This window comes from Oratosquilla oratoria, chromosome 26 (genome assembly GCF_046742065.1).
Source record: "Oratosquilla oratoria isolate Oo_2021 chromosome 26, ASM4674206v1, whole genome shotgun sequence".
In the NCBI taxonomy this organism is placed as follows: Eukaryota; Metazoa; Arthropoda; class Malacostraca; order Stomatopoda; family Squillidae; genus Oratosquilla; species Oratosquilla oratoria.
The window spans coordinates 38,910,064-38,927,907 of record NC_134802.1 but is presented as its reverse complement, the minus strand read 5'-3'; the positions used below and the strand labels follow the sequence as shown (position 1 = coordinate 38,927,907).

The following is a 17,844-nucleotide window of genomic DNA, read 5'->3' as shown; positions in this document are numbered from 1 at the left end:
CAAGCGATTGGTCGGCGACAAAACCTATGCAAGGAATTGAAATGGAAAAAGTTAATATGGTTGATAAGATGAAAATCAATTGTATGCTACTGGGGACTATTCAGTGTGTGTTGTAATATATCTATCTATCGATCTATCTATTTATCTATCTTATTACTGACTACCAGCGACTTCCAAAGACTACCTACAACTGGCCGGCGACCACCTGGTGTGACTTGGGTGTAAAAGACTTCGACAGACCCAAGGACAAAGCAATCGGAAGCGGACCCGAAGATGCTTTCGGGAATAAACCTTTGTCGACAATAGTTTCTTGATGACTACAAATAGGATGTTCCTGGACGATAGTTTTACTTCGCTGGCACGCAAGAAAATTTCGTATCAAAGATTTGACTGATTTTGGCACCCACACTTTAATAAAAGGCTGCCCACCTAGGCCCAACCCTATTTTCACTCCTCTTTCAAAGCTTTATCACTTTCACTATCTTAAGATCATGTAGGCTCCCTCCAGTTTTTGTTTTGTGATATAATCACATTCCTTTATATTAATCTGCCTCCCTTTTCTTTAGCTCTTCTTTCTCTGATTATGGTACATCGTATAAGACAACGTTATTTTTTCTCTTACACCTCAGCCTTATCTTCCTCTAATTTCTCAATCACTTTTATGTTACATTCTTTACTAGGTCGTTACCTCTTGATTTTTACTGTCTTCTCTAGTTTATCTACTCTCTCTTCTTGTTTCTCAGTTTATGAATATAGTTCTAGATATGTCCTTTGCACATGATATTGAAACGAAACAATCCTGTTTCCTCATTATAACAGATTATTCAATATACTGTAGTTCCTGGCTAACTTTAACACATCCACAATGGTCTCATTCCTCGCATGCCTCGCACTACAAGGCATTCTCTATTTCCTTTTTTAGTTTTGCACTGGCTACATGCTTCACTGGCCTGACCTATACGAGTGTCGGTCCTTATTTATCATCTTGACAGTCGTTACATTTTTGCACCGAATTTACTTGAGCAAAGTATCCATAATACCTGCACTTCTTCCCTCTAGTGCTGCTATCCTCTTGTGAGAATGATCTCGTCATTTTAGTGGCAATTTTATCATAATACAATTTTCAAGAAAAAATCACGAGGAGCTAAGATGAAAGTGAAACAAAGGTGGTTGATGAGAAGGGAATGACAAGAGTAGGTGTGTACCTTTTGACCTATTTACCTCTTTTATAAAGAGGAAAAGTCTTGGTATATAGAAAAGAACATTGTTCAAGGCAACAGAATGGTGTACCATTGAGGATCTCTCTCTCTCTCTCTCTCTCTCTCTCTCTCTCTCTCTCTCTCTCTCTCTCTCTCTCTCTCTCTCTCCCTCTCTCTCTCAGTTATAAAGTGGTTAGAATAAAATTTTATAGATTAGATTATCAGGTATAAGAATAATCAGTATGTACGTATGTACATAAATACTTTTGATGTGTTTTTAGTCATTTCAGTAGTCAAAAAAGATAATTTTACTTTTGTATACGAAAGTACATATCCTCAATGCTCTCAAATCTAAAGTTATTGGTTGTAAACAAAAGTTGTGTACAGTATCAAGACTAAAGATGTCTTCATCATTTTTTTACTATAGCTCACATTTGGTTAATTTTTTGTTATGATCTATGCTAAATAACCTCCGTATGATATTTCTTGGTTAAACGAATATGGAATTGCCAGTTAGAGTTGTTGCAAGGGTAAGTTTGAAATGGATTTATAGTATGTCTTCTATAGTCGTAGGCTGTGGCATAATCGAAAACCAAAATCATTGGGAGGCAAGTGAGTATAATATTGTGGAATTTGCCTAGTTGTACGTATTTTTATGGTAGTTTTTACGTTTTTTATCTTACTGGATTGTTTTCCTAGTATTTAGAATTTACCAAAGCTAATTCTAATTTCAAAGAATCAATCTGTTGCCTCAGATATCTTGCAGAAGACCTACGTCTCCTAACCTATGTTTAACTTTATTTACCTTAATCCACCGGCGACTCCTACTGCAAGTACCTGTAGACGTCGTCAATGGATGTCAAAATGGGGTCAAGAAACCTTCTCTAACTTGTAGTTAGCACCCTCCTATGTCCATGTCGACATATAATGTGTCTGACATTTTTAAACTTGTTTATTCTTGTTGCATACACTTCTTTCAGTGGCATGTTCCATTCTTCAGTTACTCTTTGTGAGAAGCAGAATCTCATTAGCTTCAGTCTTGACCCCTGCTTTACTATAACTGGTATCCTCTTGTGTTACGTTCGCACCGTGTTACAGCGCAACTCAAACAAATCTTCAGCTCATTTGTCATCAAGGCCATACACTATTTTAAAAACCTCCAATAAGTCAGCTCTCGGTTTTTGCATTTTGTGAGATATCAGGTCTGTCTTATTTAGGTATGCCTCATAATCTCAACTTCTGAGGTCACTGTACATTTTTGTTGCTCTTATATGCACTCTTTCAATGCTGTCAACGTCCTTTTGTAGAAAGGGCCTTCACAGTTGGACACCGGTCTCACTAATTGCCGAACAAACCGAACAAAACCGATAAAAGCCAAACAAACCAACAAAACCCAAACAAGGACAGTTTTTGCTCAAATACACACTTCTATATATATATGGTTGCATTATTTGAACTATTTTCTTTAAAATGTGTGATTTCCATGTAATATGATCAAAGAGAAGTTACTTTTTTATCCTCTGCAAAATTACTGAACACGGCTACGATTCGTCCAGCCTGCCGTCTATGATCACTGGTGGTATGTATCAAACTACACTCAAGTTTCTTACTGTTGTGTTATTAGTGTAATAGACTGCATATAGTTGAATTATTTCAACTATTTTCTTTAAAATGTGTGATTTTCATGTAATTTGACCAAAGAGAAGTTATGTTGACGTAACAAATTTTAAAGAAAATAGTTTAAATAATTCAACTATATGCAGTCTATTACACTAATATCACAATAGTAAGAAACTTAAAAGAGTGTAGTTTGATCCATACCACCAGTGATCATAGACGGCGGGCTGGGTCGAATCGTAGCTGTGTTCGGTAATTGCTACTAGCTCATCTACCAGCCTCTTACAATTGGGAATGGTGGCAAATTGATTAAGGTTGGGCCTAAAGTTCTTTGGAATTGTGGGGAAGGACATACATATTAAGTGGTTGGGAAGAGGGTTTTGCTGGTGGTACTTGTGTCCACAAAGTAGATGGACTGCTGGATCAGGGTGATGAGTCCACTGCCATTGCTGTCATTCTGGCTGTGTCTGATAGTAGCAAAATTATGAAATGTGTGTGTGTTTTTTGGGAGTGATATAATTTTGTTTTTTGTAAGATGGCATCATATATGTTGTGTTGTTTGAGAAAGTGTTCGAGTTCATGTTTTTCATGTTGATGCCATCAGTGTTATGTTGTAAGGTGTTGATGTTTTGTGTTCTATATGTGATGTAGGTTAATGTGTGAGGTTGGTGTACTGGTGAGGGAGGATTAGGATCAGAGTCAGGAGGAAGAGAAGTATTTGGGTAGGAGGGTAGGGAGAAAGGGTATGGTAAGAGTTGGGGTGTAGGCAAGGATGTAGGCTGGAGGTGGGATGGTAGGATTGAAGTTATGGTAGGCAAGTAGAACAGGTCCAGGTGTTTGTGTATTGATTTATAGCAAGTGTTGTTTCTTGCTTGAGTGATTTATGGGCCAATCCAGTGGTTGTTACCAGTTACTTGGGAGCTGGTCCCCTGCAAGAGAGATCAAAGACAATGGATTGATTGATCTCTTTCAGGAAGCCCATAACTATTGCCTATGAGTCAATGGATTTTCTTCCTCTTCGACTTCTTCTTCTATCTGGTATTAAGTGTTTTGTGTCATTCATTTAATGGTGTCCTGCCATCCCATTTCTGTGTTGGTATTGTTTTGGTTCAGGGTAGTGACTTGATTGTAGGTGTACCATTGTAACTTTTGTGTCTTGAAGTGATTTGAGAGAATTTGGTGTGGTATAAAACTTGGTAGTCTGTTAAGGAGTACATGTCTTGTGATCTGTGTATGTGTGTGTCTCATATTGTATGATGCTTGGATAGATTGTGCACTGGTGTTGTCATCTGAAGTGTGCTGGTCTTGCATTCACTTGGTTTTCAGCTCAAATCCCACACTTTGTTCCAATTCCCAGCAGTGATTGTTACCTGCCCTTGGAGTCTAAATACATAAAGCAAAGGTGACAGCTTAGGCCACAGCTATGCACCTCTTAGCATAGGCTCCTCACCTTCACCTTGGGTAGGTAATTGTAAATATGGGAGTAGAATACTGCTGAGGCTGTTTTTATGTTGTATTTGGTAGGCTGTTTATGCTATGTGATATGAGAAATGATGGCTTTGAGGGTTCTTGTATAGCACATGCATAACACCATGATAACACTGACCACCTTATGGATTGGAATAATTCTGAATTATATGTGAAATGGACAGGATAAGGAGGAAGTGTATGGAAGCAGTGGTTAATTGAAGGTTAAGTATTGTACTGTAGAGAAAAGTAAGGGAATATTCAGAATCACACCCCCAGAGATTTATTATTTGGAAGGCCATCTGTAAAGTTGTTCTGGCCATGTAACCCTCCACAACACTTCCCCCATCCCTTCCTTGTCCCTTACCCACTCTGTCCCCACCCCCTCTGAGGCTTTTATATACTTAGTTTGTATTTTTGCCTCTGCACTTCAAAAGGTTCCTATGTGTAAAATGTACTTTCAGTAAAGGCTTTGTCCTCAAAATGTATTTGCTTTTTAAATTTTTTTGGCATCTTGAATAAGTATCTCTTAGTTTTAGCTCAAATTTTTTCTCACACATATTCCCTCACCCCCCATCCCCACCCATTCCACCTCATGGATCTCAACATCATCCATATACAACCATTCTCCATTCACCCCTGTCTTCTGTCCTCTCCAGTCCTTCCTCAACAGACATTCCCCTCTTCCGCCCCTTTTACCTCATTCATCCATCTTATCCTAGGTCGCCCTCTCATGTTCACTCCTTCCACATCTGCCTTCCATACCTCTTTTACTTACCAAAGCATTTACTTGGTTCTCGCAATCTACATTCTACCTCCACTCCTCCCTTTCCTGCCACATACGCACCCAAGTATCTAAAACTATCCACTTCCTCCAGTCTCTCCCATAATACTCTCTTCCAGTCTGCTGCCATTTTCACCCCTTGTACATCTTATCGCCTTACTTTTACCCACATTTATCCTCAACTTCCTTCTTTCACACACTTTCCCAAACTCTGCCACTAACTTCCTCAATGCCTCCTCCGATCCTGCTACAAGTGCAGTGTCATCCGGAAAAAAACAGCTGGCTTATCTCCCACTTTTCTCCATTTTCTTTAACCATCTCCAATCCCTGACCCACCACCCTTGTATTTACCTCTTCCACCACCCCATCCATGTATAAATTGAACAGCTAGGTTGACATAACACATCCCTGATGAAGTCCCACATTTACCTCAGACCACTCACTCTCTCCATTTCTAATCCTGACACATGCTCTACTACTCTCGTAAAAACTCTTGACAGCTGAAAGCTTTCCTCCTACCTCATATATCTGCAATACCTCCCACAGTGCCTTCCTGTCTACCCTGTCATACGCCTATTCCAAATCCACAAAAACCCAAAAAACATCCTTAACTTTTCCTATAGCTTTCTCACATATCAGTCTTACCACAAAAATCTGATCTACACAACCTCTACCTGTCCTAAATCCACACTGTTCCTCACCAATTACTCCCTCTGTTCCTCTCCTAATCTTCTCAATCAAGACCCTCCCATAAGCCTTCCCAACTATACTTAACAAGCTGATCCCTCTGAAACTACTACACTCACACTTGTCCCCTTTTCCCTTGTAAAGTGGAACTATATCCAGTCCTCCGGCACTCTACCCTCTCTCAAACAAACATTAGATAACCTCACCAGCCAGTCCACCATCACTGTATCTCCTTTTTTTAGACATTCTGCATGACATCCATCCAGACTAGGTGCCTTACCTGCTCTCGTCATCTTAACAACTGCCTTCACTTCAACTCTCCTGACTTCTCCTCCATTTTCCTCACTCATCATGGTCATTTTCTTAACACTTCCCACTGCAACTACCTTTTCCTCCCTATCCTCCTTCACATTTAGCAACTCCCTAAGATACTCTGCCCATCTTCCTCTTACTGCCTTCTCTTCCATTATCATCTCTCCATCTGCACCTTTTACCTTTTCTTCTCTACTTGATTTGCCTCCTCTTCCTCTTTTAATTTCTTTCCAAAACATCTTTTTATTACTTTCAAAATTTTCTGTCATTTCACATCTCTCTTCTTTGCCTCCCTTATCTTATGCTTTACTTCTCTTTTCTTTTCTTTGTACTTCTCATATGATTCCCTCATCCTATTTACCAATCTGTGAAAGCTCGCTTCTTCTCTTGTACAACCTTCTTTGCTTCCTCATCCCACCAATCACTACCCTTCCTTCCATTTCCTCCCATCCTTCTTGTTACACACACCATCTTTGCACACTTTGTGACTCCCTCCTTGAACCATCCCCATTCCTCCACTCCTAGTTCTACTCTGTCCTTCACTCCCTCCCATTCCTCTCTCAGCTTCTTATAATCCTTTTCTTTCTCATTTAACCACTTCCATACAGTGACGCCTACGTAGGCGTCATGAGGAGCAAGTGGGTACGCGATGATGCCGACGTCGGCGTCTTCATTATATTTATTGTAGTCGTACCTACGTAACCTCCATTCTCTCTAAACTGGCTTCATCATATTTTCTATGGTTATCAAAATTCACGGGTGAAAGAGAACGAACGATTGAGCACTGACTTTATTTTTTATAATGCGATTATTATGATGCAACATCGCAAGTCGAGCAGCTAATGCTGCCAGACGTGCGATGTGCCCCGGAGTGAAGAGGTTAAGCAGTTCTCTCGAAGCACCTCCTACCTTTTGTTCTTTTCCTCTTTCTCCATTTATGCTCACTCTCAACTTACCTTCTACCAGATAATGATCTGATATTCCCCAACTCTCTCCCCTTAGAATGTGTACATCCTTAACTCTTCCTATTATACTCCTATCTACCACTACATAGTCCATTAACGCTCTGTCTACCACCCTTCCATCCACTACCCTCTCCCATGTGTACTTATGCTTGACTTTGTTCCTAAACACTGTATTTGCTATCATCAACTCTCTAGACACATCTCCACCATCAACTCTCCACTACAGTTCTTTCCTGGAACTCCACATTTCCCAACCACTCCATTTATTGGTTCATTTCCTACCCTAGCCTTAAGGTCTCCCAATACTACTACATTGATGTTTCTCCCTAATCCCTCTATCCACTCATTTAAATCTATCCAAAAAGCCTCCCTTTCTTCTACACTCTTCTTACTACCAGGCCCATATGCACTTACAAAACCCACGCCTCCTTCCCTAGTTTCACCTTCATCCACATTAACCTTGAAGAAACCTCTTTCCACTCCACTGCACATTTACCTATTTCTTCGCTCACTAGTATAGCCACCCCTTCTCTCCCTCGTCCTCTCTTCACTCCTGAGAACCTTCCAACTACACTCCCAAACTCACACTCACCCCTCCCTCTCAACTTAGTTTCACTCAAAGCCAACACATCCATCTTTCTTCTCACAAACATACTACCTATCTCTTCCCTTTTACTCTCATCTGTTCTACATCAACACACATTAATAGACCTAAACCTTGGGGTACTGGTTGGAAAACTCCTAGACCCTCTTATGCCTTTACTTTTTTAGGAATGTCCCCTGTGGGGCTACATTGAGAGGATCTCTAGTCCTAATCCCCGTCCCATTTTTTTTTGCCTCTTACAATTCAAGTGGGAATAATTGGTGGCAGCCTTCTATCCTCCACCACAGGGCAGGTGAAAAAAGGAAATGAATATTCAGAGAAATGGTACAGGACAGTAACAAGGGGTTGGGGAACAGCATAATGGAGGGACAGTTGCAGTGTAATAAAAGTGTCATCATTTCACTTTGAACAGAGTCCTCCTCTATTACAAACAAAATGACATGTGGCTCTGGTCCATAGGGGTGCCCCATATATACCCCCAAAGTATCAACTGAATGCTACTTTGCCACAATAACATGCAGCCAATACCCCAGATGGGGTAGAAAAAGTAGAAAAAATAGATCCATATATACCAAAAGGTCTTTTCTCCCATATAAGGGCTGAATCAAAGCATACACCCATTACACACCCATCCCACTCTCATCTGAAACCAATTTATGAATATTTCCATTATAGCACTTTAATGGAAGTTTAGCCTTGTATCCTGCAACACCACTAGGGTCAAAGGCAGTGCAGTGAGAAACAGCACATCCATAGCAGGGACCAACAGCTGAAAATGGTTTATCTCCTATTGTTTCATTATATGGTATCCTCCATAGTGGTACAATCAGAAGAGTGTGGTTCTCATACCATTCTAGTTGTTGAAGTCTGCAAAACTGATAAATGTCCAGAAATAGATACCCTTTTTTTCTGGCAGTGATACTAATTTTAACACATCTATAGTGTTAGCAGATAAACATTGTGTTTTTTATATTTCTGTCAGATTTTTCACCAGAAACTATCATGACAACAACCAGTCAACAGGAGTTGTTGATGTATAAATGAACCATACTTTTCGAAGACCTGCTAAAGTAGAATACTGTTTAGCTGTTAGTTGAAAATCCATGTGAACAAGTTGTATAGACACGGTAAAGGAAACATGGACTGGAGGTGAAGCTTTTATTCCTGACGTTTTGTCTATCAACTTTCTCAAAGGAATGAGCATACTAGATACATACAGAGTTTATATACACGCCTTACGGCTCAAGGGGGTGTGCGAGCGTATAACGCTGTGTTCTGATTGGCTGTGTTCGTGATTGGTGGTCTCAGCGGGCCAATCAGAACACAGCGTTATACGCTCGCACAGCCCCTTGAGCCATAAGGCGTGTATATAAACTCTGTATGTATCTAGTATGCTCATTCCTTTGAGAAGGTCGATAGACGAAACATCAGGAATAAAAGCTTCACCTCCAGTCCGTGTTTCCTTTACCGTGTCTATACAATTAGCTGTTAGTGTGTCACATTGTGCCTTCATAAGATGAATAATGATTTACCACAAGTTGCATTGACCAGAAACCAACAACCTTAGATCTTCCCATAGACCTCTCTGGGAAGAAATTTTGTAAGGTATGCTTTTTGTTGAATATAGTAAACACTCAATATATTAAACTAATTTGGGGAAGGCTTGGTCGTTGTAGCCAAAAGTAGGTACTGTACATGTGTATTTAAATTTTCCATGTGCCCTCTATCCATACCAAACCATGCACTACATCCTTGTTTGTTATATCAGACAAATGGTCAGTAGGTCTCACAAGGGTCGGTATAGCCAAAATTCAGTGTAACAAGGTTCAGTATAGTGAGAGTTTACTATACTGATAACATATTTGATAACAGAATGTCATATATATTTTTGAATTAGGAAATTCTCTTGGTACCTTTAAAGTGTTTCCTTTAAATAATGAAAGTAGAATGAGGATGATGAAGGTTTTATCCAAACCATTTTTCTCAATCCATTAAAGACAGATAGGAAAGCAAAAAGTAAATTATGGTTAAGAGGAGGAAGTGTCTGTTGGAGAGTGAAGGATCAAGGAAAGAAAAAGCAGTAATTTTAGAGAAATTCAAAATTAAATTTTAGTAATATAACTGTTCAGTCAAAATCAAATTATTGTAGCATGGTTGTTGAATGTTCTTTCAAAGGGCTACAGGGCAATTTAAAATTACCCTGTAGTGCTTTGAAAGAATATTTACTCTCTGTCCACTTCTAATGGGGAGGAAGTGTAGATATTATATATTTTAAGTAGGAGGGGGGGGTCGCCGATTTAATGAAGTGGCCTTGCTTTGGATGTGCTGTGTCTTGCAACATTGCTTCTGACCCAGGGCAGTGGGTGAGATGCAGGGGTGGCCTGTCATCCAGGAGGAGCCAAGATAAGAGAGAGGGAGGGGGGTGAATGGGAATGGAGTATGTGGGGATGGAATGGGTGGGAGTGGATTTTATGCCTTTGTTTTTTAGCTACCTCCCTTGTAAGGGGGAAAAAACCATTGGTATATGTATGTAAGTAGGCTGCATATATTAAATAATTCTCATGGTTTTAGATTTATTATTTCTATTTGACAGGTACGTCCACACTTGGGTGGAGAACAGTATGATGGCACATGTGTCCAGGCAGCTCCTGCTGCCTCACAGCTGGTCTTGGGATATGACCATTTCTTTGACTTTGACTCTGTCTTTCCACCAGAAGTTACTCAGAAAGAAATGTATGCTGACTGCTTGGCAGATCTGGTTGTCAGCTTTTTCCAAGGTAAGGTTCTCTGTCATCTATTAGAGGGGAGATGTGGGAGGAAGAAGTTGAAATAAGTGCAATAATAGACAGTATGAAGTGCGGAATGGACATAATTGGAAGTGTTGTAGATAATATGACTTAACTTATTGCTCTTTGTACTGCTTTAGTAGTTTGCAGATGCACTTATGATATGAGAGTTTTTTAGACCTTTAACACACTTATATACTGTATGTATTTACAGTCAACTCCCATCATTTGCAGGGTGTAGGCACCAAACTACCTATGAATATTTAAAAACTGCAAATAACTGAATACTGGATTCTTACTTGTGAAACCATGATTTCTATAGTTTCAGTTACAAATTGGTCATGTAGTTTTACTTATCAAAAGAGGAAAAAGTAAGTTAAGAATAGTAGTTTTACTTCTTGAAAGAGAATATGTATGATGCAATACACACACAGTGCAATGTATTACAACTCATGCCTTAAAAAAGTACCGTATGCCATTTTCTAATAATGCAACCAAGCATTAAAGAAAATGTGATGTGCTGTAGAGTTGTAGGGGTTAATAAACTATTGTACTTGATATGATTTGTGCATACTGAACAGTAGTTGTGATATATTGGTGTTTACATTAGATAATGTCCTTTGTTCTCTTGTTTACATTTTGTGGTTTCCTAAAACTTTTGTAGGATTCAGTTCAGTCCTGTGAAGGTTATGCGTTTGTTTTGATGATAGATCAGTGTGATTGTTTTACTGCAGAGTCAAGCAGGGTGTCACTCTAATAGATCCTCAAGTTGTTAGACTCGTTACATTTCACAACATTGGCAATGAGGTAAAATAGAAAAAGAAATTTAGAGGTGCTTTGCAGTGATATCATGGTTTTGGTCTGTGTTTTTGTTCCTGTAATAGAGGAATTCGCCAAAGAAGCTGACTTCATATATTTGTAGATCCCGGCAAGTTGTAAATTTCATGTTTACCTAGTAAGAGAGTTTCATAGTTTTCATTGCTTCATAACAGACTACCAGTGGATTTTACTACACTTGAAGAATTGTGAGATTGAATAAACTTAGATTTGGCTCATGGTAGGATTGATCCTTTTGATCCAAAGAAGATAAAATTGAAGGTTTGGTTGTCAATGTTAGAAGCACATTTTTCTCATACAGATATCGGTAATGAGACGAAGAAAAATAATACATTACTACTATCTTTATGAACAGAGACTTAATGTTTTGGCATGTCTTTCAGCTCTGAAACTACCACATGAGGTGAAGTATAAAGATGTTGTACAAAGTTTGAAAATGCATTATGATGTAAAGACTTCTTACCACCATACATTGTTTAAGTTTCAGCAAAGGAAGAAACAGATTGTATGCATATTTAAAATTCCTTGGGAGATAGGGTTGATGAAAGAGTATTAGGATGGTTTGGACACATGGAAAGAATGAGTGAAGAAAGACTAGTAAAGGAGGTATGGAAGGCAGATGTGGAGGGGGTGAACATGAGGGGACGTCCTAGGATGAGATGGATGGATGGGGTGAAGGGGGCTTTGGGGAAGAGGGGAATGTCTGTTGAGGAAGGACGGGAGAGGACAGAAGACGGGTAAATGGAGAATGGTTGTATATGGAAGATGTTGTGATGCATGAGGTGGAATGGACGGGGGGATGGGGGATGAGGTAGTATGTGTGAGCAAAATTTTGACGCAGCCCGAAGGGATTTCTCCCCGTCCTCTCCTTTATATGGGGGGACGGAGAGGGGGGTCGCCGATTTAATGAAGCGGCCTTGCTATGGATGTGCTGTGTCTCGCAACACTGCTTCTGACCCAGGGCAGTGGACAGGGTGCAGGGATGACCCGTCATCTAGGAGGTGCTTAGATGGGAGGGAGGGTGGAGGGGTGTGGAGTGTGTTCAGGGATGGAATGGGTGGGAATGATTTTTATGCCTTTTCCTTTTTGGGTGGGAATGATTTTATGCCTTTTCCTTTTTGGCTACCTCCCTTGTAAGGGGGAAAAAGCCTTGGTATATGTATGTAAAGAGTGTAATTTTAGGAATACTTTTGACAGTCAAGTTAGAGATGAACTATTTGTGGCCATAGATGGGGAAGTGTATTTTCCTAATTTGGCACTGGAAAATTTAGATCTATAGTCAAAGACTTCTGGAGACACTCTTGAAAGGTTATTGATGTATGATAAAGTTTTTTGCACAGAAAAAGTAAGTTTATCTGCAGAGGTTATTTTACATAGTAATGTTATCTATTTAGAAAAGAAAAGAGATGTGAAATATAAACATTGTGGATACCCTCATCCATATGCTAACAAGATTCTCCCAAAGATTGGTATTAATTTGACAGGCTTAGGTGAAACTTGTCATAGGTTGAGTAGCAAGCATGGTAGCTAAAGTTCCTCTGAAAAAGGGAGCTGTGCTCAAATTTAGAAAACACGTACTGTAGCGACTAAGTACATCAAACTGGTTGAAGGAGTGTTAGACAAACTAGTGTCTGACAGGGTCATAGAACCAGTGAAGTTTAGTGATTGGTCAGGACCAGTAGTTCTTGTTTTTAAATGCTGAAAGCAATCAGTAAGGATATATTGTCTTTAAATATCTAAATGGAAAGGGACATTTGAAATATGTTTGAAGGTTGAATTTCCCTATGGGTTCTCAGCATCAAAATAGTGATTTACAAAAGTCTTCCAAGGAAAAGTAGAAGAATAAGAAAAAAAGTAAATGTGCTGGCTGAGGATGGTGAAAGTTTACAAAAAAAAAACATGATAGGTAGTTGTTTTGTTTGAGAGACAGTAGAGGTAAGGTAAAAGAAAATTAAGTCCTAAATATTAAAACCAAGATTGTGGTGGATTGTGATGGAATATTGGTTCCATTTGAAGTAGATAGTGGTGCTGGGGTTTCAACTCCAGTTTATGATTATGTTCAAAGGTTGAGGTTGCCAGTACAGTATTTTAATAAACTGTTAAAGGCATATGGGAATATTGATATAAGAGTTATAGGAAAGGTGATTGTATTTGTAACATATAATATTAGCACCAGGCATTGTTTTTATGTGGTACGTACATATACATATACCAAGGCCTTTTCTCCCTTACAAGGTAGATAGCCAAAGTCAAAAAGCATGATTCCACTCCCACCAAATTCATTCCCACCCACTCCACTCCCATTCACCACCTCTCCCTCCCCCTTATCTTGGCTCCTGGATGAGGGTCAGCCCTGCATCTTGCCCATTGTCCTTGGTCAAAAGCAATGTGGCAAGACACAGCACAACCACAGAGCAAGGCTGCTTCGTTTAATTGGTGACCATCCTCTCTGTCCCCTCATGCAGAAAAAAGAGAAAACGGGGAGAAATCCCTTTCACTTACCACTTCTGGCCACATTCATTAACAATGTACAATCTTTACATTCCATTCTTTTCATAATCTTGTGTAGCTTACATGCAGCTGCACCATGTATCACATAATTTTTCCTCTAACATAGATAAAATTATGTGTGACTCTGGTCCATAGGGGTGCCCCTTACAGTCCCTATAGCATTGGCTAGATGCTACTGAGCAATTCATACTGCACAGTAACATGCAACCAATACCCCAGATGGGGGTTTAATGAATTAGTGGGGATAAATCAGTTTTTTATGTCAAACCCTGCTATGGAAGCAGTCTCACTGCATTGCCTTGAATGAAATTCATATTTAACTCCAAAATATATCAAATCATGTTTAAACATATATTTCTTTTTCTAGGGTATAATGTCACCATTCTTGGATATGGTCATCATGGAACTGGAAAGACTTTCACAATGACTGGCCCAGACTTCCTATGGGCCATGAATGAAGAAGAGTTTGGTTTACTTCCCCGGGCGGTTCGACATGTTTTTTACCTGATGAAGGTGCAAAAATAAGTATTTATGATTTATATGATGGATATATTCATCAGCTGCAAGAATTTGTTGATTTATTAGTTTTTTTTTTTAATGTAGTTTCAGCTTGTTTAGAACTTTATTAAAAGACATATGCCTCTCCCACTGGACAAAAACCTAAAAATACTTCACCTCACATGTGATATGCTTGTGACTTATAATTGAAAAATATATATATGAATATGTATATAATACATACATACATATACCAAGGCTTTTTCCCCCTTACAAGGGAGGTAGCCAAAAAGGAAAAGGCATAAAGTCATTTATGCCTTTATATATAATAATTTTTGACGCAGCCTGAAGGGATTTCTCCCCGTCCTCTCCTTTATATGGGGGGACGGAGAGGGGGGGTCGCCGATTTAATGAAGCGGCCTTGCTGTGGATGTGCTGTGTCCTGCGACACTGCTTCTGACCCAGGGCAGTGGACAGGGTGCAGGGATGACCCGTCATCTAGGAGGTGCTAAGATGGGAGGGAGGGTGGAGGGGTGTGGAGTGTTTTCGGGGATGAAATGGGTGGGAATGTTTTTGTGCCTTGTCCTTTTTGGCTACCCCCCTGGTAAGGAGGAAAAAACCCTTGGTATATGTATGTATGTATGTATATAATAATAATAATAATGGATAGATATAGTGAGGGTGCACCAATCTTAAAAAATTTTCACAGCCTCTATCTTTTCCCCACTCCAAATAGTCTCCTAGTCTCCCATATTCCTTTCCTATCTACCCTTGTATACACCTTTTCCAGATCCACAAAATCAATGCATAGTTGCTTCTATTTCTCACATGCATCCTCATTGAATTTTCATAGAGTGAATGTATGATCTACACAATCCCGTCTTCAATAAAAACTACATTGTTCCTCTCCTTTCATCTCAGTTTCTTTCATTCTTTGCATTCTTTTAGCATGCACTTAACCAAGGGTGCTCAAATGCTCTAGTATACACCTTTTCCAGATCCACAAAATCAATGCATAGTTGCTTCTATTTCTCACATGCATCCTCATTGAACTTTCATAGAGTGAATGTATGATCTACACAATCCCGTCTTCAATAAAAACTACATTGTTCCTCTTCTTTCATCTCGGTTTCTTTCATTCTTTGCATTCTTTTAGCATGCACTTAACCAAGGGTGCTCAAATGCTTGCAGCCTTTCCCTTTCGGCACCTACCCCTTGGTATTGTACTGTTTGTGCCTTTAAAATGCCTTCAGAACAGGTGAGAAGTCCTACTGAATCTGGTGCTCGTAAGAAAGTCAGCATCACGATTGAGAAAAAGAAGGAAGTGATTGCCAAAGCTGCTCAAGGTTAATGCGTGTGTAAGCTGGTGAGAGAGTTTGGTATGCCTGAGTCAACAATAAGAACCATTCTTTTAAATAAAGATAAAATTCTGTCAGCTAATGTGTCTAAGGGTATAAAGTATGTGAGCACACATAAGAGGCCAGCATTGTTGGATGAGGTGGAAGGGTTATTGCTTGTGTTGATACAGGAGAAGCAGCATAAGAGTGACAGCTTGAGTGAGGAAGTGATCTGTTCAAGGGCACACCAAGTGTATGCCGACCTGCATTTTTTTGCATTAATGTTGCAGGAACATCATAATCATACCTATTTATGTCCGTTTGGTGATAGGCTCCATCATATCAGAGGGAAAAAAGTAGACTTTTTCAAGGTCGGGAATGGATTAATTGAATTAACATTGATTTCAATGGGAAATAGCGTTTCCATTTACGCGAATTTCTATTTACACAGAGGTGTACAGAACGGATTAATCGCATAAATAGAGGTACCACTGTATTCATAATGGGAAGATAATCTATTAAAGTGGATTCTGCCATTTTCCTTCTGAACCCACAACCAGATTTATTAACAAGTTACCTGTGATTTAAATTGTTCATGTGTTGGAACACGGCTGAACTCTCTTGACCATATCTAATTGACCTTTTGTGTTCATTCAACATTGTCCATAGGTCTCTCCCCATCTGCCCAATGTATGCTAGGTTACAATCTTTACACAGAAGGGAGTAAACCCCTGGGATATGATCTTTCAACCTCTAATGAACATTAACAACTTTTTTACTAATTGTATACAGGTAATTATGAATTAAATTTACCTTATCTTTGGGAAGAAATTTGAACAAATGGCTAATGGACTCAGAAAAGGGAATAATAAGAGGGTTTTGTAACATGTTTGGCTTTGTGGAAGGGGGATTGAAAAAGCTAGTTCTGGCTTGGCTGAGGGTTTTATTCAGGAACCACTGAGGGTAAGCTACATACATACATATACCAAGGCTTTTTCCCCCTTACAAGGGAGGTAGCCAAAAAGGAAAAGGCATAAAATCAATCCCACCCATTCCATCCCTGAACACACTCCACACCGCTCCACCCTCCCTCTTATCTTAGCACCTCCTGGATGACGGTTCATCCCTGCACCTTGTCCACTGCCCTGGGTCAGAAGCAGTGCCGCAAGACAGTACATGCACAGCAAGGCCACTTCATTAAATCGGCGACCCCCCCTCTCCGTCCCCCCATGCATAAAAGGAGGAGACGGGGAGAAATCCCTTTGGGCTGCGTCAAATTTTGCTCACACATACTACCTCACCCCCCATCCCCCCCACCCATTCCACCTCATGCATCACAACATCATCCATACACAACCATTCTCCATTCACCCCTGTCTTCTGTCCTCTCCCGTCCTTCCTCAACAGACATTCCCATCTTCCCCAAAGCCCCCTTCACCCCATTCATCTACCTCATCCTAGGATGTCCCTTCATGTTCACTCCCTCCACATCTGCCTTCCATACCTCTTTTACTAGTCTTTCTTCATTCATTCTTTCCATGTGTCCAAACCATCCCAATACTGAGGGTAAGCTAATTTTGTTAATTGGGACCAGATGGAAATTAACTCATGTTCTAAAAATTGGGAGCTTTCAGGACCAGTGGCCCCCAATTTTTAGAACATGAGGGTAAGCATTATTATTTACAGAGTAGTTTTCCACACAAAGTGGTGGGTGGTTGAAACAAATTAGATAAAAAAATAATGTGTGCAAACACCATACAAGAATATAAGAGCAAACTAGATGGTGAGAGATACAAAGACGGGTCACTATGAGTATAGCTCCCTTTCCTGTATAATACAACTAGGTACATACATATACCATACATATACCAAGGCTTTTTCCCCCTTACAAGGGGTTCATCTGCACCTATTATTCTCTCATTTTGTGTTAATTTGAATATTTGTTTCCATAATGATAAGAATACAATTCCATGATATTCATTAGTCATATACATTGCCTTAATTGAGCTTATCTATTAATGGTACTGGATAAGGTAGTTATAAAATGTTTTATGATAGAATGACTACAATAAACTAAGAATTTTATTTTATGTACAGGAAGTACCTGAGAGAGAGTACAAAGTCCATGTCAGCTACCTTGAGGTTCAGCGAGATGCTGTCTTTGACCTTTTGTCTACATCCAATTCACAGATGCAGCTCAATGTCTTGGAGGATAATATGGTATGATTTTTTATTTTTGG

At 39.6% G+C, this 17,844-nt stretch overlaps 1 protein-coding gene across 2 annotated transcripts in view; it reads left to right on the top strand.

The window, feature by feature from the left end:
• The first annotated feature begins 1,565 nt into the window (after positions 1 to 1,565).
• The window catches only part of cos (kinesin-like protein costa), a 148,375-nt gene continuing 132,096 nt past the window's right edge, over positions 1,566 to 17,844 (top strand). Inside the window, exons 1-4 of one of the 2 annotated variants that reach the window (XM_076209564.1) lie at positions 1,566 to 1,729; positions 10,229 to 10,412; positions 14,137 to 14,282; positions 17,702 to 17,824. In XM_076209564.1, coding sequence (XP_076065679.1) covers positions 1,700 to 1,729; positions 10,229 to 10,412; positions 14,137 to 14,282; positions 17,702 to 17,824 — 483 coding nt within the window. In that variant the 5' untranslated portion in view covers positions 1,566 to 1,699. Of the gene's footprint in view, positions 1,730 to 10,228; positions 10,413 to 10,684; positions 10,793 to 14,136; positions 14,283 to 17,701; positions 17,825 to 17,844 lie in introns of those variants that run through there. The other variant, XM_076209565.1, reaches the window with a different exon arrangement.